The sequence below is a fragment of the Budorcas taxicolor genome, chromosome X (genome assembly GCF_023091745.1).
Source record: "Budorcas taxicolor isolate Tak-1 chromosome X, Takin1.1, whole genome shotgun sequence".
NCBI lineage: Eukaryota > Metazoa > Chordata > Mammalia > Artiodactyla > Bovidae > Budorcas > Budorcas taxicolor.
Genome location: NC_068935.1, coordinates 85,327,225 through 85,355,095, shown reverse-complemented (window position 1 = coordinate 85,355,095; position 27,871 = coordinate 85,327,225). Strand labels below are relative to the sequence as shown.

Sequence of the window (27,871 nt, the reverse complement as noted above, 5' to 3'; positions counted from 1 at the left end):
ACACACGTCAAACTTATCAAACTGTACACTTTAAATATGTAATATGTGTAGGTCAATTATAACTCAATAAAGCTATTTTTTAAGTGTTCTTTCCAAAGTGATGCATTACTTTTACATCTACATCTAAGTGGCAGTTGGAACCATGCATTTTGCCAAAATGTTTTATTCTTATCCTCTAGCAATGTTTTAGTTTGTAAAATAACATATAGGAAGAGTAATATGAAGATAGGCTGGCTTTGCAGCATTTAAAACATTTTTCTGCAGCATTTTTTATATGATTATGATGAAAATAAAAAGGAACATAATCACAATAAGTCATTGCCAGACTACTACTTATTAGTGTTTTGAAGCTTTAGGTATAGTAAGTATGGAATGCAGAGTAAAGAACAGATACAGTCTCTTCTCCCTCCCTCAACTCCACCCGCAATTTGCAAAGAATCAAGAAGCTTCATTGATAGTTAAACACCCCTATATTTCTATAGTACCTTTGCAGAAGGCCTTATAGTAGGTTATCAAGACCACCTGTCACCCCTTGTTAGAAATGCTCTACCTTTTAAAAATTGTAAATAAAAATTTAATCCTGTTAATGTCATTGCTTCGTTTTTGGTAACTAGATGGAAATTTCAGCTCCAGAATTTTCTAATTGTCCTCTACGTCTCCTCCACTAGGAAGAGGATGTCACTCATCCTGTGTAAGGATAGGGAGGAATTCCTTTGACTCCTAGGCCAGTTATCTGTTAAAAAAAGAAAAGAGAGAAACTCTGATACAAGGTAATTCACAAGTATTCTCCAAAAGCCTTTTTATGATTCACAATAGTATATTTAGCCAACTATTATCCTTGTTTTATTTCCTATAATAAAAAAAGAATTATTTGATTAGGTATTTATGGTCCAACCAATTATTCACATGATAATAATTCAACTAGCAACCATTTACAATTGGGATTGAAAGCTGAATTTATTACTATCTTCTTCCTATCTGTTTAGCAAGGGATTTCTACATTTCTTTTCAACTCAAAAGGTCTATAATTTTTACCAGTGTTTATTTCACTGCCAAGAAGTTAAGAACATGAAAATATTCTTGTAACATCAAAGCAATCGACTAATCTTATCAGCACGTTTTAAACATTGATTTTCTAAGCCTATTCTACTGATTTATAGAATTTAGACAAACACTACTGAAGCAAAAAATATTTTAAAGTACTGTTCAAAGTAAGCTAAACACATTGTCCTGGACTTCAGATAACTTAAGGTCTGTGGTGGTGGTAGTTTAGTCTCTAAGTTGTGTCCAATTCTGTTGACCCCATGGACTGTAGCCCACCAGACTCCTCTGTCTATGGGATTTCCTAGGCAAGAATACTGGAATAGGTTACCACTTCCTTCTCCAGGGGATCTTTCCAACTCAGGGATCTAACAGGGATCTTGAACCCACGTCTCTTGCATTTCAGGCAGATTCTTTACCACTGAGCCACCAGGAAAGCCTAACTTAAAGTCTAGAAAATCTAAATAAAATGTTTTTAAGCCTAGCACGATGAGCTTAAAATGCCAAGTAGAATTATGTTTGGAAAGTATGAAAAAGCACTAATTACTGAGTTACTTAACTGAAAATCTCCCACCTCACCCTCAAAATATAAGAGATAGCCAGATCACCTTGAAAATTCCACCAGCCTCAGGTTGCTGCAGAAGACCCTTGGAGTCCAACCCATCCCGGGCACAGGTCACGTACATTTCAGAGTAATCCTTCCCTCCGAAGCAGCATGAGGTTGTTTTATCAACAGGCAACTTCACAGTTTGGAGTCTTTTCCCTAGATCACCAAATATTTCATTCAAAGTCTAGCTCTAGCAAATCTCCAACTACACAACATTTTGGGACCCCTTGTGGAGCAATAGGAAAGTTCAAAGAAGATTTGAAGGTCAATTCTCCCAGGAGTTTCACCTATCTTTCTTGACAATTTCTTTTGAGAAAAAAGATTTACCTCTACAGATAAAGGAGTTCTGACCATAACATTTGCTTTATCTTTGGCCTTTATTTACAAAATCATCCAACTGAGACCTTTGAATATATTTCTCTATAACTTCATTAGTCAGGAAGTTTCTCTGGCCCCTAGTGTCTGGTGTTTTCTAGACATGGTGGGAATTTATCATTTTGCTGTGGGCCTACCTGTCTCAGGATCCAAACGGATCACTCTTCCTCCATTGTAACAGGCCACCCAGAGCTTCCCCTCAACATCAATACACATTCCATCTGGGATTTGTTCTTCCTTCTCCAGCTTGTAAACACTTCTGCGGTTGGCTATGGTAAAAAAGAAAACAAACCAAAACAACACCAAACCACACTCACATATACACGCCCACCCCAAAACCACAGGTCACTCACTAGTGAGCATCAAACAATGAGCAATCAAGTTGATTATAAATACTGATTACTTCTGCTTATCCAGGGTCTGACAAGTGGGTGCCACAGGCAGGATGATTCAGGAGGATTCCTAACTCTAAAAAAGTTTAGAAACATGAGTGGGCATCCTTCAACGAAGGATTTTTCACTGTAGGATTTGGGGTGGATTTGCTCCCTTCAGTCTGCATACAGACACGGCTCTCTTAAGCTTTCAGAGGAGGAGAGAAAAAGGAAAGCAGAATTCTTAATAAAATACCAAAAGACCTTTTTGAGACTTACCTGAACTGAAGCCCTGCCTGCCCACCTCAGATACACTTCAGTCTATGGTTAAACCTTTGCCGCTTTACTTCCAAAATTGCCTGCTTTGTGGAATTCCCTGGCCGTCCAGTGGTTAGGACTCCATGCTCTCACTGCCGAGGGCCTGGGTCCGATTTGCAAACAGTTCATGCACAAAAACTGGCAAGACGTAAAGGCTCTGTTTCTGCCCAATTAAATGCTCCAAAATCACCTTATTGAAACTAAATATTAGAAGGGCTTGTTTCTGAAAAAAGGGGGTATTTTGAAACCAGCTGGCTGGCCTTAAAGAAAATCATAATATACAAAATAAAACAAACATCAAAATTCAGAGGAACTTTACACTATACAATCCAAGTCATTACAGTGATCAGATTGAGGTATAATGGAAGGAATGTTGAAACCATGTGTAAGTAAAATGGGTAAAAACAGTCATGAAATAGGGCACTACATATTTCAAAGCAAAACATCTATGCTGGAAATTTTCTGATTAAATCTGTATAGACTCTTAGGATATTTTTCAAGTCATTTTTATGATTGGTTTTGCTCTTGTGGTCTGGCACCTTTCATGAAAGTTTCAAGCATGCCCTTTTAAATTCCTCCCAATAATTCCTTCCATCCCAGCTTCCAACTATGGCTCATTTAGAGCCCAGTGGTAGAGTTGAACAATCTGTAACTACCTTTTTAATTTTTCCATTTTGAACAGTTGTTAATTTGTCTTTGAGTATTTGCTTTTAGTTAACTAAAGTACAAATAAGAAATATCAACCCCAAACTCTGATTTTCTGTTCTTTTGTCCCATTCGGCTGTATATTATTTGACTTTAAACACTGGCTGGCAGAACAGGATCCGTTTTACAGAGAGCCTCTTTCTAGTGATGGTTGCAAGAAAAAAGATTGAGGACCCAGCCATCTTATGACAATAGCGGCCATACTGAGTTGAGAGCTAAAGCCATGAAAGCCGTGGCTGAGAGCCAGGGACTGAACCCAGGTCTCCTGCTGACAGCCATGGCTTGACGGGCAGCATAGTCAAGTCTGGTAATCATTACAGTATTGGAATTATAACATTGGGCAATTCTCTGAAAAGTAAGGACCTTTTCAAATGGATTAAGGGAGCAGCAGCTGACTAGTCATATGCATGTGAAAAAGATACCATGAAAAAGAATGAAAAGGCACATACAAATCTTTCCCGTCTGCAGGTCATAGTCAAAGGCATCCACGGAGTAGGACAGGCTATCTATGTAATAGAAGATTTTGTGGTCCATAGACCAATCCAAACCGTTGGAGATGTCCACCTGGTCAAAGTACTTTTCCACATGGTGGTCAGGAAAGAGGGAGTACAGGGACCCTTGGCGGCGCTCCAAAACTGCCGGAGCTGTTTCCTCAGCCATGGTACCTACAAAACCCAAAGAGCATGGAGCTCAGCCACACAGCCTCCTGCCTGTGCACGGTGTCATCTTCTCTCACCAGGGCTCCTTCCCCATGACGAAATCAAGGAAATGAAGATACAGTCCCAATCTGGGTCCTATGCTTTGTTTTTTTAATGGCAACTACCTTGCTTGCCATGCTGATTAAAACTACCCGGAGAGGTTTTAGTTCAAGACATCTGCACCAACCTCATTTTCTCCCACTGAGCAAACTCCAGTGTTAGTTGCTCAGTCATGTTGCTCAGTCAGTCATGTTGCGAACCCATGGACTATAGCCCACCAGACTCCTCCATCCATGGGATTTTCCAGGCAAGAATACTGGAGTGGGTTGCCATTTCCTCCTCTAGAGGATCTTCCCAACCCAGGGTCGAACCTGGGTCTCCTGCGTTGCGGACAGACTCTTTACCGTCTGAACCACCGAAGCAAACGCTAAGACTTGGACAAAACACACAGCGTATTTTTTTGAGAACTCTGTGATGTAAGTCGGCTCAGAGAAGAACACAGAATTTGAAGTATCACCTAACCAGTGGCGAGGTTTCAAGTTCTCCATTTTATCCTCCAGTGAGGGACTAAACACAGCACAACACATGTCCCGGCCTGAACTCAACCCAGCCTGAAACGTGGAAGTGAGCACTGTGGTGCAGGCAGAACGAGGTCCAAAAGAAACCTCCGAATCTGGCACAAGGAGCAGAAAACACTCCTGCGGCTCAGAGAGAGAGAGAGTGGAAGAAATCCCCTGCTTATATTCCACTCCCTTTTTTCCATTTTCTCATGCATCAGCCCCCAGGCAATTTTGCAGCTAGGGCAGCAAAGGCAGAGAGCCGTCAGCAACAGGAAACTACAGGAATCAAAGGTGCCATTCCTCTCCATTTAGTGAAGCTTCAGGGACAAAAGGGCAGCTCAAATGCTGTTGCTTTCATGTTCTCTCTCTCTCTCTCTGCCTGCCACTTGGCCCTGAAGGCAGAATAATCATAGAAGTGGGTGGTTTCTGGCTGGAGGAATGAAAAGGAGAGCTCCAGGAAGCTGGAAAGTACTAGAAGCTAGTGAAGAGGGATGATGCTCAGGAATGCAATCTCATAAAGTTGTTTGTGATCTGCTTGTCCATGCACGCATCTAATTCTCATTAGCATACTAAAAGACTTGGAGAATGGAGCTAATGGATAGAACTCTTTCTGATTCTCAGACTGACCACTGAGGGGCACACTTAATGCCGCCTAATAGAAAGCAGGTTGGAACTGGTGGGTGCGTGTGTGCTCAGTTGCTTCAGTTGTGTCCGACTCATTGCAACCCTGTGGACTGTAGCCCACCAGGCTCCTCTGTCCATGGGATTCTCCAGGCAAGAATACCAGAGTGGGTTGCCATGCCTTCCTCCAAGGGGTTTGATTGATTTCCTCCTCCAAGGAATTGATGCTTTTGAACCATGGTGTTGGAGAAGACTCTTGAGAGTCCCTGGGACTGCAGGGAGATCAAATCAGTCCATCCTAAAGGAAATCAGTCCTGAATATTCATTGGAAGTACTGATGCTGAAGCTGAAACTCCAAATCTTTGGCCACCTGATGAGAAGAGCTGACTCATTGGAAAAGACCCTGATGCTGGAAAAGATTGAAGGTGGGAAGAAGGGGACGATAGAGGATGAGATGGTTGGATGGCATGACTGACTCAATGGCCATGACTTTGAGCAAACTCTGGGAGATGATAAAGGACAGGGAGGCCTGGCGTGCTGCAGTCCATGGGGCTTCAAAGAGTTGGACACAACTGAGCGACTGAACTATGAACTACCTCCAAGGAGTCTTCTGGACCCAGGGATCGAACTTGCGTCTCTTACGTCTCCTGCATTGGCAGGAGGGTTCTTTACCACTTGCGCCAACCTAGGAAGCCCTTTGAGAAGCTGAATAAACCTCAACAGGATCAGCCCAAGGAACCTATACCTAGACACATCATAATTAAATTTCCAAAAACTTAGGTTAAATAGAAATCCTTAAGATTAATAAAAGAAAAATTACATACTACCTATAGGAGAATAATGATTTCAATGACTATTGATTTTTCATGAGAAACTGGAGGTCAGAAGGAAGTGATGAATATTTAATTTGTCAACCTAGGTAGGATTCTATATTAAGTGAAAATACCCTTGAAGAAGAGAGGAGAAATAAAGACATTCTCATGTGAAGTAAAACTAAGAGAATTCATAGCCAGCAGACTTGCTCTAAAAGAATCGCTAAAGGAAGTTCTTCAGATAGAAAGGAAATATTGAAAGAAAAAAATACCAAAAGGAATATCAGGAATGAAGAAAGAGCTATAGAAACAGTAAATGTATGAGTAAATATAATAGAAAGCAAAAATTACATTTTCCGATGGGATTTTTAATCTATGTATATAAAGACAACTATAACATAAATGGGTGATTATCAACTGAAGTGGTAAAATATTGGTTCTAGATAGACTGAAAAATTAACTATATATTTGCAACCCCTTCAGGAGCCCTTAAAAAATTACACAGAAAGATATGATGAAAATCACAATAAATAAATTGAATTCTATAAAATACTCAAATAACCCAAAAGAAGGCAGGAAAAGGGAAACAGAATAACAAAAAAATACAGCGGGAAAGAAGAGAAAATAACAAAATGGTAGCTCTAAGTCAAAGCGTGTGCTTGTGTACTTAGTCGCTCAGCTGTGTCTGACTCTTTTGTGACCCCATGGACTGCCAGGCTCCTCTGTCCGTGGGATTCTCCAAGCACGAATACTGGAGTGGGTTGCCATTTCCAACTCCAGGTGATTTCCCCACCCAGGGATCGAACCTGCGTCTCTTGCATCTCCAGCATCGGCAGGCGTGTTCTTTACCACTAGCGCCACTTGGGAAGCTCAAGATACATACTATGCAAATATTAACTTAAAAAACTGCAGAGGCTATGTTAATATCAGATAAGATATACTTAGAGCAAAGGAAGTTACCAGGGATAAATAGGAGTACTATATATTGTGAAAATGGTCACTTTACTAAGCCGACATAATAATCCTAAATGTTCCTGCTCTTAACAACAGAGCTTTAAAATACACAAAGGAAAAGCCAGAACTGAAGAGAGAAACAGACAAATCCATAAATCTGGCTGGAGATGTCAGCATCCCTTTCTCAATAATAGATCCATATAGATAGAAAATCAGCAAAAAAATAGAAGAACTGAACACCATCATCCAACTGGACCTAAGTGACATTTATAGAAAACACTCCACTAACTCAGGTGCCCATGGACAATTCACTTAGATTTGAGTGTGATCTCCAGGGACAGAGTAGAATTTCACATAATGTAGAAACTGGAAAGCTCATTTACTGTGATATACTACATCTGAAAGAAGAGTAAGTGAGAGCAAAATGGACTGAAACCGGGAAGCCTGAATAGGAAGCTGGACAGGGTAAATCCTTCCTCCCTGTTTTCTTGCTATAAGACAATTGGGCTTGTTTCGTTACTATTCCACTGCACCCCCTCCCCAACTCATCTCTTTCCCCCACTACCTGCCTCACAGAAAGAGATGTCTGTAACATGAAAGGGAATCCCCCACTGCTTGGAAAGGGCTCTTCTTTAGTGGGAAAGAACAACCTGGAGCCCTGGTTTATGCATCACTGTCTAGTAGTGAGACCCAACAGGTGAGAACATGGGTGTTGGGATACCTTCAGGGTACTACCCACCACTAAGAGACCCCATCCAGATTATCAGATGGTCTCACCCTTTTCTGGGCCAGGGACAGCTCTCAACACCTGCCGAAAGCTATGAACTCTCTGTAGAAAAAGGTTCTTTGATGCTACTGAGAGATGCACACGACCAGTGTGTATACTCACACTGATGCCTACAACTTTATGGGGTCTCCAGAGGGCAAAGGTTAAGAGCTAGGGACTGGGGACTCCAGGCTAAGAAATCAGGCCTCTGAGGACATTATAATTTTGTCTCACCAAATGCCACAGAGCTGTATACTTATAGCTAAGAGGGAGAGAGAAAATCAATTTCAACAGGAGGCAGGGTATCTGATCATATTTCTTCATCCCACAGAAATTACTGGCTGAAGGGCTTCCAATGGATTCTCAGCTTTAATCTTTCAACCTGTCTTGGACTAAATCTGTGGTTGTATAAAGTCCAGGTAGATGGGAAACTATTCACACCACCTGCTCAGATCTTACCTACCTTCAATGTTGAAAGTGAATGAAGCCAGACAGCATGGCTGATGATGTGAGGGGCTGAGTGGGGAGTGGAAACAGCAGGCATTTAGAATCAACTTTGGCTAATTATTGGGCTTCCCTAGTAACTTAGACATAAAGAATCTGCCTGCAATGCAGGAGACCTGGGTTCAATCCCTGGGTCGGGAAGATCTTCTGGAAGAGGAAATAGCTACCCACTCTAGTATTCTTTCCTGGAGAATCCCATGGATGGAGGAGCCTGGTGGGCTATATAGTTCAGGGGTTTGCAAGAAGTCTGACACAACTGAGCACCTAACACTTGGCTAACTATAGGGTTGTTATGTTGGGATGAAAATGAGAACTAAATATGAAATGCATTATTAATTTCAACATAGACTTAAAATTCATTTTAAGCTGTGTATAAGTCATTCTGCGGCCATCTTCTTAAAGATGGCTTCAAGCAAAAATCATCAAGTAACATAAAACCTAAGGGAGAAATTTTGATGAGGACCAGGATATTTGCTTGAACTTAAAGTGTCTCCTCATGTTGTAGCCAGTCTCTAGGATGGCCCTGAATGATCCCTGCCTCCCAGTATTCACGCCCTTGTCTAGTCCCCTCCATAATTATGTGGCCAATAGCACTGGCAGAAGTGATGCTATGTTATTTCTGAGATTGCTTATAATAGGACTGTAGCTTCCACCTTGAGTGTTTTCTCTCTTTCTCTCTCTCCCTCCCTCCCTCCCTCCCTCTCATCACCGGATCTAGGGAAGCCAGGTCCTGAGCAATCTTATGGAGAGGCCCACGTAGTAAAAAACTGAAACCTCTTGCCAACTGCCATGTGAGTGAGCTCTGAAGCAGATCCTCCAGACCCCTTTAGAGACTCTAGCCTCCTCCAAGGCTATAGCCCCAAACAACAACTTGACTGCAATTTCATGACATAGCCTTGAACCATCCAGCTAAGCCAGATTCAGGTTTTTGACCTTCAGAAGATAATAGATGTTTGTTATTTTAATTACCAAATTTCAGGGTAATTTGTTACACAGTAATATATCACTAACAAACCCCACAAGCTGCTTATAAATCTCAATGAAAAATAGTAACTATGCAGTAGAGAAATCTAAGACCTCAACTGGGTGATCAAAACTAATATCATTGATGGGGGACAGATGGTACCCAGACGGGAACCCTGAGAAGGACAGAACTGTGCAGTGATTCCAGCCATGAATGTATGCTGCTGCTAAATCGCTTCAGTGGTGTCCGACTCTGTGCGACCCCATAGATGGCAGCCCACCAGGCTCCCCCGTCCCTGGGATTCTCCAGGCAAGAACACTGGAGTGGGTTGCCATTTCCTTCTCCAATGCATGAAAGTGAAAAGTGAAAGTAAAGTCGCTCAGTCGTGTCCGACTCTTCACGATCTCATGGACTGCAGCCTACCAGGCTCCTCCATCCATGGGATTTTCCAGGCAAGAGTACTGGAATGGGGTGCCATCGCCTTCTCCGCATGAATGTATATATAGCATCAATCTAATCACAAGGAAACAGTAGACAAATGCAACAGCATGAGGAATCTTCTATCAAAACAGAGGCGAGTTGGGTAGGACTGTAGTCTTCAGTACTTTATGGCAATGTCATAAAAAAAAAAGAAAGGGTATGTTCTGTTCTAGAAGAAAAAAAATGAAAGAGAAATGACAACTAAATGCAGCACATAATCTTAGACTGGATTCTGTACTAGAAGGAAAAATACTACTCTTAAAAACATTTTTATATATAATGTTTATATAAACTATATAAATGTTATATTATATAATTATATATTTTAATACATATAGCATACATTTTATATAATATGTTATATATTTAATAATAAACTATATTATATATAAATAATATATATGTAAAAAGGTTGGTGAATTTGGTGAATTGACAGAATTGGAATGTAGGCAGTGCATCAGATAAAATTGTTATATAATGTTAAACTTCTTTGAATTGATTACTGTACTGTGGTTATGTAAGAATATATCATTTTTTTCTTGGGAAACTCACAGGGAAGTATTTTAGAAGTAAAGATACATGATATATACAACTTACTTTCAATGATCCTGGAGAAAAATGTTTATATGTACTAAGAACAGACAGAACAAAATGCTGTTAATAGGTGAGTCTTCTGCTGCTGCTGCTGAGTCGCTTCAGTCGTGTCTGACTCTGTGTGTGTGAGTCTAGGTAAGGGCTATCGCAATGGCACCCCACTCCAGTACTCTTGCCTGGAAAATCCCATGGACAGAGGAGCCTGGTGGGCTGTAGTCCATGGGATCACTAAGAGTGGGATACGACTGAGCGACTTCACTTTCACTTTTCACTTTCATGCATTGGAGAAGAAAATGGCAAGCCACTCCAGTGCTCTTGCCTGAAGAATCCCAGGGACGGGGCAGCCTGGTGGGCTGCCATCTATGGGGTCCCACAGAGTTGGACACGACTGAAGTGACTTAGCAGCAGCAGCTGGTAAAGGCTATACGGGTGTTGTTTGTGCTGTTCTTACTTTTTTTTCCTGTAAATTTGAAATTATTTCCAATTTAAACAGCAATCACAGTATAACCCTGTATTAAAACTTATTTAAACTACACAATACCATACAAATTTAGGCTGCCTCAGACAGCAATTGAAAGGAATATCTATGAAGTTTTTCTCATGGGATTTTTTTTTTTTGATACAAGTGACTTAAGTAATAAGAAAAGAAGAACCCAAGACCCATTATGGATACTTCTTTTACCACTGCAGCTGTGAGACTTTTATAAGTCATATTCTTCTGTTTTTTTTTTTAAAGTCATTCAGTCATGTCTGACTCTTTGCTACCCCATGGAATGTAACCCTCCAGTCTCCTTTGTCCATGGCATTTCCCAGGCAAGAACACTGGAGTGGGTTGCCACGCCCTCCTCCAGGGGATCTTCTCAACCCAGGGATCGAACCCTCATCTCTTGCATCTCCTGCTTTGGCAAGGGGGTTCTTTACCACTGAGCCACCTGGGAAGCTCCAAATCTCAGTGAGTAGGTTTTAACAATAAACCATACCGGCAAAGTATCTCCCAGCAGGATCCACCTTCCCATCATTGAATCGATTGTTTTTCTTCTCTTTATCTACTGTGGCCAAGACAACTGCTGACTGATCTTCCCAGTTCAAAGCACAGAACTTTGTTCCAACTGTGGCAACATAGCCTCCCGACTGGCGAAGGGCCACAGAGCTGACAGGGGCATCTGCAGAGGCAAAAGCAGCAGTTAGAAGGTAGCCAGCAGTCACACTGCAGCCATCACACTATCCCGCATATCTAGGTGTGTGCAGCTCTTTGACAATAGGAGTGCTCCCTCCTTTCTGTTGAACAGTGAAGGCTACATAACTGAGTATATTCATTGAGCATGAACTCTGTGTGCTGCTCTGGGCATCAGGGATGGAAAGATGGATGAAGTCCAGCTCCCAGCCTAGTGGGCGAAGCAGAGAAGTCAAACCACAGCAGTCACCATACACTGGGGCAGGCACCAAAGCAGGTTCAGAGGAGAGGTTCCTAAGCGTGTGTGTGTGTGTGTGTGTGTGTGTGTGTGTGTGTGTGTGTGTGTGTACCAGGACAGTTGACACAGAAGAAGTGATACTCAATTTGCCTGATCTTCAGGAAATTCAGAGACAAAAATTGTGTTTTGTTTTAGCAAGAGGGTTTTGCACCATCTCTTTCTCCAAAAAAGGGCTTGTCTTGTTTTTCTTTTTAATTAGGACTTATCTTTTTTTAAGGGACATATTTTGTATACTTTTAATTGAAATTTTCTTTTCAAATCCTTTTTGGTAGTAAGCATAGTAAAAAAAAAAAAGAAATGTAGATACAGTGATTTAAAACTCACATTGTCTTTATAGTACTCTATTTTGTATATTTAAATTTTAGGTTTCCTGGGTTTAATATTTTTCCATGGAAACTTTTTTTTTAAGTGGATAAATTGATTACTGTGGTGACTGCTCAAGGGAAACAAATTGACAGAATTTATGGTGAAAACATTTTGCAAGCAGCTATTCTGTACAAGACGGTGCTTGGGAGCATCTGGGTGTTTGGGAAGGGCTCTTAGCTAACAGCCCTGCAAAGTAGTGGATTCCAGCCGTGAATTGTCCCAGGGAATGTGTGTGCGCGTGCTCAGTGATGTCCGACTCTTTGTGACCCCATGGACTGTAGCCCGCCAGGCTCCTCTGTCCACAGGATTCTCTAGGAAAGAATACTGGACTGGTTTGCCATTTCCTCCTCCAGGGGATCTTCCCAACTCAGGGATCGAACCTGTGTCTCTTACATCTTCTGCATTGGCAGATGGATTCTTTACCACCTGGTGGCGCTAGCGGATTCTTTACCATCTGATGGTGCTAGCGGATTCTTTACCACCTGGTGGCGCTAGTGGTAAAGAATCTGCCTGCTAATGCAGGCGATGCAAGAGACTCGGGTTTGATCCCTATATTGGGAAGATCCCTGGCGGAGGAAATGGCAAGTCACTCCAGTATTCTTGCCTGGAGAATCCCATGGACAGAGGAACCTGGCAGGCTACAGTCCATGGAGTCACCAAGAGTCGGGCACGAGTGAGCACTCGCACACACATTCCACCTGGGAGGACTCTCAGGGAATGTGCAGGACACTATTAGAAGCGTCACATCCTCATCAGGGATCCCAACCTGTGGCCTGTGATGTATTCTGTGCTTAGTCGCTCAGTCTGCTCAGTCCCAACCCAGGAATCGAACCGGGGTCTTCTGCATTGCAGGCGGATTCTTTATCAGTTGAGCTACCCGGTTAGCTTTTAAGCCCTTCAGAGGGTTTGGGTTTTTGTCTTTGTTTTGCAGATTAGGGTAGGGATATATCCCTGGGCTTCCCTGATAGCTCAGTTGGTAAAGAGTCCGCCTGCAATGCAGGAGACCTCTGTTCAATTCCTGGGTCGGGAAGATCTGCTTGAGAAGGGATAGGCTACCCACTTCAGGATTCTTGGGCTTCCCTTGTGGCTCAGCTGGTAAAGAATCCACCTGCAATGCAGGAGACCTGGGTTCGATCCCTGGGTTAGGAAGATCCCTTGGAGAAGGGAAAGGCTATCCTCTCCAATATTCTGGCCTGGAGAATTCCATGGACTGTATAGTCCATGGGGTTGCAAAGAGTTGGACACGACTGAGTGACTTTCACAATTCACATATATCCTTAATATGTGCACCCTAGGAAAGGGAGTCTAAAGAAGGTCGTGGGTCCCTCCCCCCACTCTGATCATAGCAGGTCATAGTCATTATTGCCTTTAGCCACAGTCATGTCCCTGAGTGTATTAAAAGCTGTTCCCTCTCATTAAAAAGAAAAAAAGTCCCCAGTTCTGAATTGAGAGAGTGTCCTAAGGTCACAGGACCCTGGTATCTCTTTCCCACCAGCACAATAAGGAAAAGAAACTTCTTTATTACTTCTGAATCCCATACCCTTGGGCCATAGAAGGTGTTAAACCCCTCCTTGGGAAATCACAGGGCCATTAACAGGCGCTTGAAACTCTCTTGTGAATCCCATTTAAAACAACAAACAGAAAGTCCAGGTTTGTGCTTTCTAAGTCCAAAAGCTCTTCTTTGCACATTCAAAGAGAGGATATATCTGTTGTTTATTTGTTTGCAAACTAAGGCTTTGGACTGACCCAAGGTAGATAACTTTTGCTGTGCCACAAACTGGGTCTCCAACTTTCAATGCTGGTGTTTGAAGGTATTAAGGAAAGAGCCTACTTTCTTGGACTGTGACTCACCATCCCAAACAAGACAGGGAATGTGGCACAGCACCCACAGGGGAAGAAGAAAGTATTGACTATCCAGATTTTACTCTTGGGTCAAAGTGGGGGATCCAGAAAGGGTGACAATGCAATAGTTTTCAAGCATAAGCTTTAACAATCAAGTCTCAGAGGAAAAACACACTAGGTGACTGCCCCTCCCCAGGGAAGAAATGGCTGTGTGGGCAGATCCAGGCCCATCCTTCATCCTTACCCATGGTCATTCGCTGCACTTGCTTGCTGAGAGAATCCCACCGGCAAACCTTTTTGGCAGGAATATCTACGAAGAGCAGAGAGTTGGACGCCTCCTCCCACACTGGAGACTCACCACAGCGGCAGTTCTCCCGCAAAACACACTCAATCTTCATGGAAGACATTGTCATGGGGGAGACCTACTGCAGGCAACAGAGATATGTCATCGCATAGAGCAAATTCAGTAAAACACCTGACTTAAGACCCTGGTAAGATCCCAATAGAGGCTGTTTTTAAAATCGGAACTGGAAAGGCTGGACACAGTTTCTCCAGGTAAGAACACAATATGCAATGTGGCAGGAGGAGATGCATAAAAAAGAAAAAAGAAGCCATAACACAAAACATCTTCAATCAACTTACCAGTGTTTTTTTTTTTTTTCAAGGTTTCTGTAAAAAAGAGAACAAAAACAACACTCCAACATCCACACCTTGGCTCTAGCTGACTCCCAGAGAGAGCTGGCTGGTTGCACAAGGCAAGGCTGCTTTTATGCCAGCACCCAAGCCCCCAAGGCTGGTCAGGGGGCGGAAAGTTCCCTCATTGGGCGTCTGCAGGTCACCTTCTTCTCTGCCCTTCAGATCCGCCCATGGTGTCGATTGCCTTCTCTCACTGCCCAAAGGCCAATCTTCCTTCTCTGCATTTTTAGAAATGCACTAAATACACTAAATTAGAACTAACATCCATTTTCTTTTTTAAAATTGAAATACAGTTGACTTACAATGTTGTGTTAATTACTGCTGTACAGAAAAGTGATTCAGTTATACATATATATGTACATTCTTTTTAAAATATATTATTTAACATTATGGTTAATCTTAGGATATTGAATACAGTTCTCTGTGCTGTACAGTAGGGCCTTGTCTATCCATTCTATATATAAAAACTTACATCTGTTAACTCCAATGTCCCACTGCATCCCTCCTCCAAACCTTCCCCCTTGGAAACCACCAGGCTTTTCTCTATAACATTCATTTTCAAATTCAGACACCAGAAAAGGGGGAGAAAAAGACCTCTCTGGGGTACCCTTGTAGGAAATGACAGGCCCTTAGCTATTCCTTGCTATCTAGGAAGACACCCTGCCAGTTTGGCAAGGATTCTTGAATTCCACAGGCAGGAACATTTTTTTAAATATAAATTTATTTATTTTAATTGGAGGTTAATTACTTTACAATATTGTATGTAAGCCAGAAAGAAAAACACCAATACAGTATACTAATGCACATATGTGGAATTTAGGCAGGAACATTCTATGCTGGGACTTTTAGGCCAGAGGCTGTGACTGGTGAACTGGTAGAAGAAAAAGAAAAATTATCAGAAAAGAAAAAAATCCTTACTTAAGCAACTCATGTGGGAGAGGAAAGACAACTTTTCAGAGCTTTCTCTCTTTCCCAAACTCTGTCCTAATGATAATCAAAATTGCCTGCATCTTTATCCTTTTTCCTGACAGCTATCTGATTTGAAGTCAGTGGTTCCACACACAGATGGGCAAATTGACAGGGGGAAAAAAAAGAAAAGTAATCTTTGGTTTAATATTTCCTTCTATAAACAGGTTTTTTTTTTTAAAGAAACATACAGCTCAAATCGTCCTCACATACAGCCTGTCAGCGCTGTAGCATCTCACTGGTTGTTCAAAATTGGCAGAGGTTCCAAAGGCCTTCCTGCTATCAATTTGAGATAAGGCCCAAGATCAGACGCGGGACTTTTGCAATCGCAACTTTCAGCCCCACGCTCCGTGGCGCAAGCTGGGTGATGCTAATAACCCCTTTCCGCTCGGGCTTCAGAGAGCAGGGCGTGAGAGGCCATGGCTGTGAATGGGTGGCCTGCCCGGCGGGGACACGACGTCATATGGCCGCGCTGCGCGGGGCCATCTGTGCGGGCGAGGGGGCCTCGCCCCCGCGCACCCGCTGGCGGCGCGGCTGCGGCCTCGCGTGACCGCGGGAACGCTGAACGTTGCGCCTGCCTAGTCCCCAGCCCCCGTCGGCCCCGTGGGGTGCGCGCGGGGCGCGGGTCCCCGGGGTGGCAGAGGCGATCGGTCTTCTTCCGGCCGCGCGGGTTTGTGGGTGGGGGTGGCTGTTGCCAGATGGTGCCTCTCCAGGGAGGGGGCTGGGAGGCCGGCCCGACCCGGGGAACTCACCAGGCTGATGACTAGGAGGAGGCTGGCGGTCAGATGGACAGTCGCCTGGCCGGGGCTGCGGGTTGGGGGTGGGGATCGGCTCCCTCCACGCCGTCCTCTACTCTTTGGCTGCAAGAATCTGGCAGAGCTACCGGGGGCAGGGAGGTGGGGCAAAGGCTTGGGGCCCAGTGAACCCAAGCTTTGGAGTTTGGACGGATAGCTAAAGGTTATCTCTGACTTAACAGAAAAAAGATATTGAAATGCCTCAATGAGAGATTGGGTCGAGGGTCTGATTAAACACAAATAGGTTCAAAGGGAAAGTTCAAAGCGGTTAAACAAACCTTCAGTTTTCCTAGTGGAGGCCAACTCTTGCAAAATAGTTTTTTTTTTTTTTTTTGGTTGGGGAAGAGGAGAGGCTTTAGTTGATGTGAAGTGAAATAAGCCAGACAGAGAAAGACAGATACTGTGGGATCTCACTTATAGATGGAATCTAAAAAATACAACAAACTAGTAACAAAAAGAAGCAGACTCACATATAGAGAACAAGCTAGTGGTTATCAGTGAGGAGAGGGAAGGGGACTGGGGTAAGAGACAGGGGTAGGGGATAAAGAGGCACAAACTATTATACTATGTACATATGTATAATATACTATGTATAAAATAAAGAAGATACAAAAAATATTGTACAGCACAGAATATAGCCAATATTTTATAATATCTATAAGTGGAATATAACCTTTAAAAATTGTGAATCATTGTGCTGTACACCTCTCCAGATGTTGAGGTTCTCTTGTGTCTTCTTCCTACCCAGCAGCTTCCTCTAACTCCTCACTGCTGATGACTCCCCCAAATATATCTCACCTCAGATGCCTCCCCTAAACTACAGTCCTGTATCTCAAACCCTCTACTTAACAGCATCATTGAGCTGTCCAAAATCAAGCCCTTCCTCTGCACAAACCGCCTCGGCACTCTCTGCACAAACCGCCTCGGCACTCTCTTGGTGACTGGGACCATGGTCCAACCAATGGTGTGTCTAAGAAACTTGGACACTGGACCTCGCTTTTTCCTTGCCTCAAGTCCAGTTAGTCACCAGGTCATAAATATTGTCCCTTCAGTGTCCTTCTAATTATGTTGGCACTGCCCTAGTTCACTCAGGCCTTCCCCGCTTCTTGCCCAAATTGTTGTCATCTTCTTGGAGATCCTGTCTCACACCTTTGGATCTGCTGCCAAGATGGCCTCCTAGACTGTGAGTCCAGTAGGGTATGGGAGCATCTTATTCACTCTCACCTCCCCAGGTCCCACCACAGTGCTAACACATAGAACCTTTCAACTACATGCTTTTATTTATTTATTTTTTGGTAGTTCAGTTCAGTTGCTCAGTCGTGTCCAACTCTTTGCGATTCCATGAATCGCAGCACGCCAGGCCTCCCTATCCATCACCAACTCCTGGAGTTCACTCAGACTCATGTCCATCGAGTCAGTGATGCTATCCAGCCATCTCATCCTCTGTCGTCCCCTTCTCCTCCTGCCCCCAATCCCTGCCAGCATCACAGTCTTTTCCAATGAATCAACTCTTCGCATGAGGTGGCCAATGTACTGAAGTTTCAGCTTTAGCATCATTCCTTCCAAAGAAATCCCAGGGTTGATCTCCTTCAGAATGGACTGGTTGGATCTCCTTGCAGTCCAAGGGACTCTCAAGAGTCTTCTCCAACACCACAGTTCAAAAGCATCAATTCTTCGGCACTCAGCTTTCTTCACAGTCCAACTCTCACATCCATACATGACCACTGGAAAAACCATAGCCTTGATTAGACGGACCTTAGTCGGCAAAGTAATGTCTCTGCTTTTGAATGTGCTATCTAGGTTGGTCATAACTTTTCTTCCAAGGAGTAAGCGTCTTTTAATTTCATGGCTGCAATCACCATCTGCAGTGATTTTGGAGCCCCCCAAAATAAAGTCAGCCACTGTTTCCACTGTTTCCCCATCTATTTCCCATGAAGTGATGGGACCGGATGCCATGATCTTCATTTTCTGAATGTTGAGCTTTAAGCCAACTTTTTCACTCTCCTCTTTCACTTTCATCAAGAGGCTTTTGAGTTCCTCTTCACTTTCTGCCATAACGCTGGTGTCATCTGCATATCTGAGGTTATTGATATTTCTCCCAGCAATCTTGATTCCAGCTTGTGTTTCTTCCAGTCCAGCATTTCTCATGATGTACTCTGCATAGAAGTTAAAGAAGCAGGGTGACAATAGACAGCCTTGACGTACTCCTTTCCCTATTTGGAACCAGTCTGTTGTTCCATGTCCAGTTCTAACTGTTGCTTCCTGACCTGCATAAAGATTTCTCAAGAGGCAGGTCAGGCGGTCTGGTATTCCCATCTCTCTCAGAATTTTCCACAGTTTATTGTGATCCACACAGTCAAAGGCTTTGGCATATTCAATAAAGCAGAAATAGATGTTTTTCTGGAACTCTCTTGCTTTTTCCATGATCCAGAGGATGTTGGCAATTTGATCTCTGGTTCCTCTGCCTTTTCTAAAACCAGCTTGAACATCAGGAAGTTCACGGTTCACGTATTGCTGAAGCCTGGCTTGGAGAATTTTGAGCATTACTTTCCTAGCATGTGAGATGAGTGCAATTGTGCGGTAGTTTGGGCATTCTTCGGCGTTGCCTTTCTTTGGGATTGGAATGAAAACTGACCTTTTCCAGTCCTGTGGCCACTGCTGAGTTTTCCAAATGTGTTGGCATATTGAGTGCAGCACTTTCACAGCATCATCTTTCAGGATTTGAAACAGCTCAACTGGAATTCCGTCACCTCCACTAGCTTTGTTCGTAGTGATGCTTTCTAAGGCCCACTTGACTTCACATTCCAGGATGTCTGGCTCTAGATGAGTGATCACACCATTGTGATTATTTGGGTCGTGAAGATCTTTTTCGTACAGTTCTTCTGTGTATTCTTGCCATCTCTTCTTAACATCTGCTTCTGTTAGGTCCATACCATTTCTGTCCTTTATCGAGCCCATCTTTGCATGAAATGTTCCCTTGGTATCTCTAATTTTCTTGAAGAGATCTCCAGTCTTTCCCATTCTGTTCTTTTCCTCTATTTCTTTGCATTGATCGCTGAAGAAGGCTTTCTTATCTCTTCTTGCTATTCTTTGGAACTCTGCATTCAGATCCTTATATCTTTCCTTTTCTCCTTGGCTTTTCACTTCTCTTCTTTTCACAGCTATTTGTAAGGCCTCCCCAGACAGCCATTTTGCTTTTTTTGCATTTCTTTTCCATGGGGATGGTCTTGATCCCTGTCTCCTGTACAATGTCACGAACCTCATTCCATAGTTCATCAGGCACTCTATCTATCAGATCTAGGCCCTTAAATCTATTTCTCACTTCCACTGTATAATCATAAAGGATTTGATTTAGGTCATACCTGAATGGTCTAGCGGTTTTCCCTGCTTTCTGCAATTTAAGTCTGAATTTGGTAATAAGGAGTTCATGATCTGAGCCACAGTCAGCTCCCGGTCTTGTTTTTGTTGACTGTATAGAGCTTCTCCATCTTTTGCTGAAAGGGTAATTGTATTTTGACAAAGTTGCAGTCTTACAGAATAGTTACAGAAATAATATAAGGAATTCATGACTATCCTTTGCCTAGATTCCCCAAATATTAAGTTTACCACATTTGCTTTATGCTTCTTTCATTTACATATATATTTTTTTTTTCTGAGCAGTTTTCTAAACAGTTTGAGAGTTAGTTATGGACATGATTTTCCTTTTCCTAAATGTGGTGCACATTTCCAGAAGACAAGGACATTTTCTTATATAACCGCAGTACAATTATCAAAATCAGGCAATTTTTTTTTGGGGGGGGTGCTGTGCCACATGGCTCCTGGGAATCTTGACCAGGGATTGAAACTGAGCCCTCAGCAGCAGTGAGAATGCAGAGTCCTAACCACTGGAACCCAGGGAATTCCCAAGATCAGGCAATTAACATGGACATAGTACTATCTAGCTGAGTTACATCAGTTGTCCCATTGACATCCTCTCTAGCAAAAGAAGAAAAGTATTTCATTCCCAAATCCAGTCCAGGGTAAAGCATGGTGTTTAGTCATGTTTAGTTTCCTTGAACCTGGAACAGCTTCTCAGCATTTTTTGTTTGTTTGTTTCATGACATTGATATTTTTGAAGTTCAAAATGTAGAATGTTCCTTAATTTGCAATCATTTAATTTTTCCTCAAGGTTAATTCAATTTATGCCTTTTTTGCAATACAACAAAAGTGATGCTGTATCCATCTTAACATCTGGAGGTAAATGATTTTTTAACTTTGATCGCAGTATGTGGTTATTGAATCTTCATAAAATACAATTTAATCCTACCACCCTTCAGTGGACCTAAAAGCATATAAGGCCCAGAAGACTTGTTGGTAGTCCCTGCTTGACCTCAGCCATGGTCTAGTTATATACTCTCTCTGCTTCTTGCCTTTGAGCTTATTACTCTCTCTGACTAAAACATTATTTTCCTCCCACTGAATCCAACCCCTGCCTCTGTACTGGGCTAACTTCTACCTAAGATTCACCCTAGTTTCCCCTGTCCCAGAAAGCCTTCACTGACACCCCTGGCTCTGATATGTCACTTGTACAGCATCCTGTCCTTATGTTTTATTATGATATTCATCACACTGACTGAGAACTGTTTCTTTGGCTCTCTTGCTACATCATGAGCTCTTAGGGGGCAAGTCCTGGATCTTTTATTATGATGTAAGTCCTTTCATTCATTAATTTGTTCATCTAGTCATGCAAATCTGAGTTCATTGATTCCTTGTCATGAGGGAGAACATACATACCACGGGATGTCTCAATAAGAAGGTGTTAGATTCTTTTATGGGATGTGGCCTCATATAAGGCGATTTGTGGGGGAGATTCCAAGGACTGGAGGTTCTTAGAAAGTGAGAGTGATTTTATGATTGGGTATATTAATTCTTATCTAGAAAGGTGAGGCGAAGGGAGTGATTGACAAAGAAGCAGCACCCATTTATTTACATGAGCTAGGAGAGGGTAATGTTTAGTCATTTTGGGAATTTGGACAATGTTTATTAGTCTAGTTTTGGTCTTGATCCATTAGTCACAGAGTGGCCTTGTCTGATGTTGGGAATCTGTTCAACAGGAGAGCACCAGCGCCTTGCGGTGAGTGCCAGGCCAGCTCCTGCATGTCAGGGGCTGCATGTCTCTCTTGCTCCTCCCTTTCATCCAAGGCCAGATGAGGTCAGGCCACAGGACATGAATCTATGTGTTCTAATCATCACCATTACTGAGATTTTGCTGATCTAGAGGTAGCACTGAGAGAGCTGTCTGCAAAAGGACTTGGGCAGGTCTCTCATGCTCCTTTTATTGCAGGATGAAGTGCTGAATCTTGTGATGTGACAAGGGCTGCTCAATGGCATTTAAGACTCTGGACAGGCTCTGCCCCAAAGCACCACAGGCAGTTACCAGAAACAAAATGATGATCATTCATCCTTGTAATAGACCCTGGACATAGAAGCCTAGGTGACCTAACCCAGGCCATGGAAACATGCCCTATGGTTCAGCTGGTCTCTTGTAGACAGCCCGGTGCCTTTTTCTTTTAGCCTCGTCAGAAATTGTTCTATTGACCTGTAGTTTTTATGTAAATGCCTCAAGAGGTGTTTGCTAAAGGAGAACCCTTTCCTCTGCTAGCCAAGGAAATCAAGGGCTATAAGACTGCTAGTGACAATTTGGCTAATTAATTTAGACATTTTTTTGGGCGGTGAGGGGGTCTTCTTGAGTAGAAGTTGTGTCGTTTATGGCATCTGTTAAGATAAGAGACAGGTTTGGGGCCACATTTTCACCAGCGTGGGAACTGCAGCTCACAGAGGATGCATGAAGAATCAGTTACCTTTCTGGAGCTGTCCAGATTCTGCTGTTTCCCTCTACTTTTCATGAGAATTTGATCCATTGGAAGACAGGTAGTTTTAAATATCTGAAAATCTCTAACAATTACCTCAAATATATTGGATAAGTTAGTGTGTGGCGGGTGGGCATAAGTCTGATGATCACAAAAGAAATGGTATCCTAATGGAGCACAGACCTTATTGGAAGTATAAGTATCATTTTGCGTGAGCTAATTATATGTCCCTTAAAATGGGTGGATAATGTGAGTGGAAGTAAACAGTTCCCCAAAAGAACAGTCTCTGAAGAGAAAAGTATTTGTACCCTTGGTTGTCCAATGGTTAGAACTCCGTGCTTCCACTGCAGGGGGCCTGGGTTTGATCCCTGGTTGGGGAACTAAGATCCTGCAAGCCTTGTGGCGAGGTTAAAAAAAAAAGGGAAGCCTGGTGTGCTGCAGTCCATGGGGTCACAAAGAGTCGGACATGACTGAGCAACTGAACAGCAAGCCTCAGTAGAAGTATTTTGTTGATGTGAGGTCAGTTTTTTTAGTGGCCTTGATTCTTATTTTTCTTTATCTGGAATTCTACAGATTCTAAAATTAATCAATTGATGCATCCTTTAAATAAACAACACCAGTCTTGCCCATTGATCAATTAAAATTTGACTTTCTCAGTTCTTAGTTCACAAGTTTATTATGAAAAAACACTGCAGTGCTCTTGTGCAGTAACATCATTTTATAGGAGGGAGAAAAAAAAAAAAAAACTCCGTTCAAAACAAATCACCAGGTTCTGACAGTAACAAAGGACAATATGAGGCCAAGATTTTAGAAGCGGAGATAAATTAAGGCAGACAAATCATATGATTAAATCAAATGGTATCCCTAAAAATAAACAAAATGATTTCAAAACTCACAAATAGAAGGGATGCTTTGGTGCTTATTTTTAAAAATGTTCATTAAGCTCCAATGATTGCTGCTATTCTTATCTACAGGCATACTGAGTAAAGCTATAGCTAAATGGAAGTTAAATTGTATTCACAAGGTGTTAATGTTTACATCTTATTATCTGCAGTTTCTCAGAGAAAGCAAAGTAACTACAAACAGCGCTAGGACAGAAATCGGTTTCTTGACCAACAATGTCGCTTCAGCATGCAATGAATTGGTTCATTCTAAAGTGGTCATGGCTGTTGATGACAAGTTCAGTTCAGCCTCTCAGTCGTGTCCAACTCTTTGTGACCCCATGGGCTGCAGCACACCAGGCTTCCCTGTCCTTCATCTCCCAGAGCTTGCTCAAACTCATGTCCATTGAATCAGTGATACCATCCAACCATCTCATCCTCTGTTGCCCCCTTCTTCTCCTGCCTTCAATCTCTCCCAGAATCATGGTCTTTTCCAATGAGTTGGCTCTTCGCATCAGGTGGCCAAAGTATTGGAGCTTCAGCTTCAGCTTCAGTCCTTCAGCTGAGTCCTTCATCAGTCCTTCCAAGAGGCTTTGTATTTTTATATGGAACATCTTTTTGGTCCACGTGAAAACAAGTTTTTTTGAGTGTTAACTGTTCTCTGACACTTGTGGAGTTGCTCTTCCCATATCCATTATATGGCATGGAAAGAGCAAAACTATACAAGTTTAAAATTTCATTACAGGAAGCAGTCTAGGGTACCATGAGTAACATGTGGCTCAGTTCTGCAAGGTGCTGGGAGTATTTTCAAACTGCAAGAAAACTTGATATTTTAGAATATCAAGTTCCATGATTGCAGCTTGGTTACCACAAGGATAACAACAGTCTGGAGCACTGAAAATCGTTACTCCATTTAGGTCATGGCACCAGTTATATTCCTCCATCACCAGCTGATGAGCTCTAGACACCAAAGTGAGGCCATTGACATGATTAAATGTCTCAGAAATATCTTGCCCCAAGGTGTAACCAGCTCCTCGAGGAGATATAACCCAACCTCCACCGTTCATCTGGATCTGACCACAGCAAGTCACACACTGGACCCTAACGGAGAACTTCTCGTAGATGACCAAGTGCTCTGATGTGATCCAGTGTTATCTATGGCTGCTGAGTGGCCACCGTGTAGACAGATCTGCCCATCCAGTAATAGGAAGTGATATCCTATTCAGTGAGAGGAAGATAGTCAAAAAGATTTGTAAAATATTTCTAAACATTTGCATTTCTGTAGTTTCTTAAACACTCATCATAGAAACCATATACTTGTGTGATCTGTCTGCACTCATGATTTCCCTGAAGAAAGGTGATACTTTCACGGTAATGAACCTTAAGAGCTACAAGCAGAGTAACTGTTTTCACTGAATGATATCCTCTGTCAAAATAATTGCCCATAAACAAGTAATTCGTATCTGGTGATGTGCCACCAATTCTAAACAATTCCATGAGATCGTGAAATTTCCTGTGCACGTCTTTACAGACAGTGACTAGACATTGAACGACTTGCACATTGGATTCTTTTGTCACAATTTCTTTAGCCTTCTGGTGGAGGCTCCTGACCTAGGACTTGGACAGCTGATTGCACTTGTTCAGCTGCTTGGTCCACTGGTCAGCTCCTTGGTGAACACCTTCTCGTCCATGATGCCACCCGCCGGAACCGCGCTCTTTCCACACTGCCACCTGCACACGTGCCACAAGCACATGCCGTCGCCAGTTCCCAGGGTACTTGTGCAGGTACTGGTGGTTGCTTGGTGCCAGTGCTGGCCCTCTCGCTCGACCCTCTGTGCTTGGCCACCAGCCGCTGCCCTCCTCCACTTGCTCTAGCTCCAGAGCTCTGCTCTCTGTAATGGTGGCTGCTGGTGTAGTGACGCCACGCACAATGTCAGGAGGTGGTGGGATGCGGAGGAGTAGAAGGGCCGGAACCGGAGCTGCAGAACTGGAGGCCAGTTACTATATGACCAAAGTTTGGGATTGATGATGTAAGGGAAACTTAAGAACCAGACAAGTGGGTTAGTGGCTTAGTCGTGTCCAACTCTTTGCGACCCCGTGGACTGTAACCCACCAGGCTCCTCTGTCCATGGGATTCTCCAGGCAAGAATACTGGTGTGGGTAGCCATTTCCTTCTCCAGGGGATCTTCCCAACCCAGGCATCAAACCCAGGTCTCCTGCATTGCAGGCAAATTCTTTACCGTCTGAGCCACCAGGGAAGCCCAGAAGAACCAGAATGGGCCTTAATAGGAAATGTATCTTCTCAAGTGTTTAAAAGAAAAATGATTAAAATTTTGTCAGCAAACAGTTAAGTTCAGAGCAGTAGTTTTGGTTTGAGAAAGACCTGTCAGGACGTTTTACTTTTTAAGTGGCAGAAGGTCGTATAGGGTCAAAAGTCGCAGGATGAAGGTAAGGGAGAACGTATTGAGAAGACTTACTGGGGAGTGTAAAGTACAATAACAGGCATGATGAGTGGTAAAGGGAAAGAAAAAGGCCGCTGAAGGATGAGATTAACCTTGGGCAGAAGCTGTCCACTTCTGCAGTCAGCAGTTCCTGGAGGGATCCTAAGAATAGTGTTAAATTGTGCCAATGGAATGGCCATCCAGTATTCAGGATGAAGTGATATATGTCTTTTAAGTCGGAAAACATAACTTCAATACTTTGGAGTTTTGTTGGGTCAATTGCTAACAGTACCTGAAAATCTCTTTTCCATTGAGGCTCAAGGGCAGTTTTTCTCTGATGCCTCTTCAGGAAGCCAAGCCTTCAGGTTAGGGAGCATGCAGAGGCTGCTTAGGTGGGTGTTTCAAAAAAAACAGCTGTACTTGTTGGTGATAAAACTGAAGGTATGCGTCCTCTGCTGTAATTAGTGATAAAGGCATGTCATAGGGTAGAGTCTAAGATGGAGAGTGCTTTCCAAATCCATGGGGCAACCCGTTATTTACTCAGAAGGAGGTAACTTGTGGATCCTAGAGGAGACAGATCTTACTGCTATTAAGGATAATGGCAAGACTTTAGGCCATGGACATTCAAGGAGTTTCTGAGAGCTTTAAATTTTTTGGTTTTGAAATCTCATTAGTTCTCTTCACTTTTCCTGAATTTATGGAAGATAAGGACAGTGCTGTTCCAGGGGATAAGAATAAAAAATTGTGTTCAATGACCAGTGTTTTGTATCTGTTTCTTACATAGTAACTGTCCAGACAGCCAAAGATTATTTATTAATTAACTTAACCTTTTATCTAAGGCCTTAAAGGTAGTCAGGATTTGGAAATTTCAATTTTAGCTAATATGTTAAATTTTTGTGATTTGTAGCAACTCAAGAATTTCATAAAATTAAACTCTTTAAAAATGCATTTGTTATTGTCATTTGTTTGTATATATATTTTCTCATAAAATTATGGAGACAATGGTAACTTACTTAACTCATAAAACCAGTGTAAGAAATTTAGAAAGTTTAAATAATTTAACCTTGGTTTTGTACAAACCAAAATATTGTGGTGACATTATTTTTAAATGGTAAGCTAATTTATAAAGACTCTCAATTGTATCAAAATCTCTCCTTCATCTTGGAATTAAGTTCTTTTCTCATAATCAGAATAACAAAGGCTATTATGTAAGTACACTTTTCAGTGTCGACAAGAAGAAGCATCATTAATAACAGTTTCTTTTCTTGTTTTTAGACATTTTGATGGCTTTATTTGGACTAGAAAAGTGTACATACACATAACAACTGAATGTTTTTTGATCAGTTAATCTTTAAAAATTTCCTAAAGAGGTAAAACAGAGAGAGGGACAAAAAAAATTTAGGAGGACCCAGCTTCAGACACGGAGAAGGCAATGGCACCCCACTCCAGTACTCTTGCCTGGAAAATCCCATGGATGGAGGAGCCTGGTGGGCTGCAGTCTATGGGGTCGCTAAGAGTCGGACACGACTGAGTGACTTCATTTTCACTTTTCACTTCCATGCATTGGAGAAGGAAATGGCAACCCACTCCAGTATTCTTGCCTGGAGAATCCGAGGGATGGGGGAGCCTGGCGGGCTGTCGTCTATGGAGTCGCACAGAGTCGGACACGACTGAAGCGACTTAGCAGCAGCAGCAGCAGCAGCTTCAGACAAGATTTCCCAGGTGGTACAGTGGTAAATAATATGCCTGTCAATGCAGGAGAAGCAAGAGATTCAGGTTCAATCCCTGGGTCAGGAAGATCCTCTACAGTAGGAAATGGCAACCCACTCCAGTATTCTTACCCTGAAAATTCCATGGACAGAGGAGCCTGGTGGGGAACAGCCCCTGGGATTGCAAGGTGTTAGACATGACTGAGTGACAGCATGCACAGCTTCAGACATATGTGAAATTTTACTTTTTAAAGGCTATTTATGTTGCTTTTTGAAGGAGAAGAAAGAATGTATTGATACAGAAACCACATTTTGACAAACAAAAGAAAGAGAAAGAGATAAACAGATATATAGATATTGAGATTACAGCTGGTTGGACAATAACTCAGGCCACTGACAATTTTACCAATCTAAATAAATCTAAAGCTACCATTCATTAATCCTTGAAGTATAGAAACAAAGCTAATATAGTCTCTTATGTTAAA

The 27,871-nt window shown here is 42.5% G+C and overlaps 1 protein-coding gene and 1 pseudogene across 1 annotated transcript; both read right to left on the bottom strand.

The window, feature by feature from the left end:
• Window positions 1–555: 555 nt before the first annotated feature.
• Window positions 556–16,493, bottom strand: RGN (regucalcin). The gene is made up of 7 exons (XM_052663705.1): window positions 16,465–16,493; window positions 14,295–14,472; window positions 11,351–11,533; window positions 3,867–4,082; window positions 2,161–2,292; window positions 1,650–1,804; window positions 556–733 (listed from the first exon to the last, which is right to left on the bottom strand). The coding sequence occupies exons 2-7, from the start codon at window positions 14,461–14,463 to the stop codon at window positions 683–685; spliced, it is 906 nt and encodes a 301-aa protein (XP_052519665.1). The 5' UTR covers window positions 14,464–14,472; window positions 16,465–16,493; the 3' UTR covers window positions 556–682.
• A 7,482-nt stretch (window positions 16,494–23,975) lies between these two features.
• Window positions 23,976–24,927, bottom strand: LOC128070090 (serine/threonine-protein phosphatase 2A catalytic subunit alpha isoform-like; annotated as a pseudogene).
• Window positions 24,928–27,871: the final 2,944 nt, after the last annotated feature.

Coding starts and splice junctions, on each gene's coding strand:
- RGN (XM_052663705.1), bottom strand. CDS start 14,463: ATGACAATGTCTTCCATGAAGATTGAGTGTGTTTTGCGGGAGAACTGC. Junction 2,293..3,866: donor CCTGCAGACGGGAAAGATTT/GTATGTGCCTTT, acceptor TTTTTACCATAG/CCAACCGCAGAAGTGTTTAC. Junction 1,805..2,160: donor CCGTTTGGATCCTGAGACAG/GTAGGCCCACAG, acceptor TTGGTGATCTAG/GGAAAAGACTCCAAACTGTG.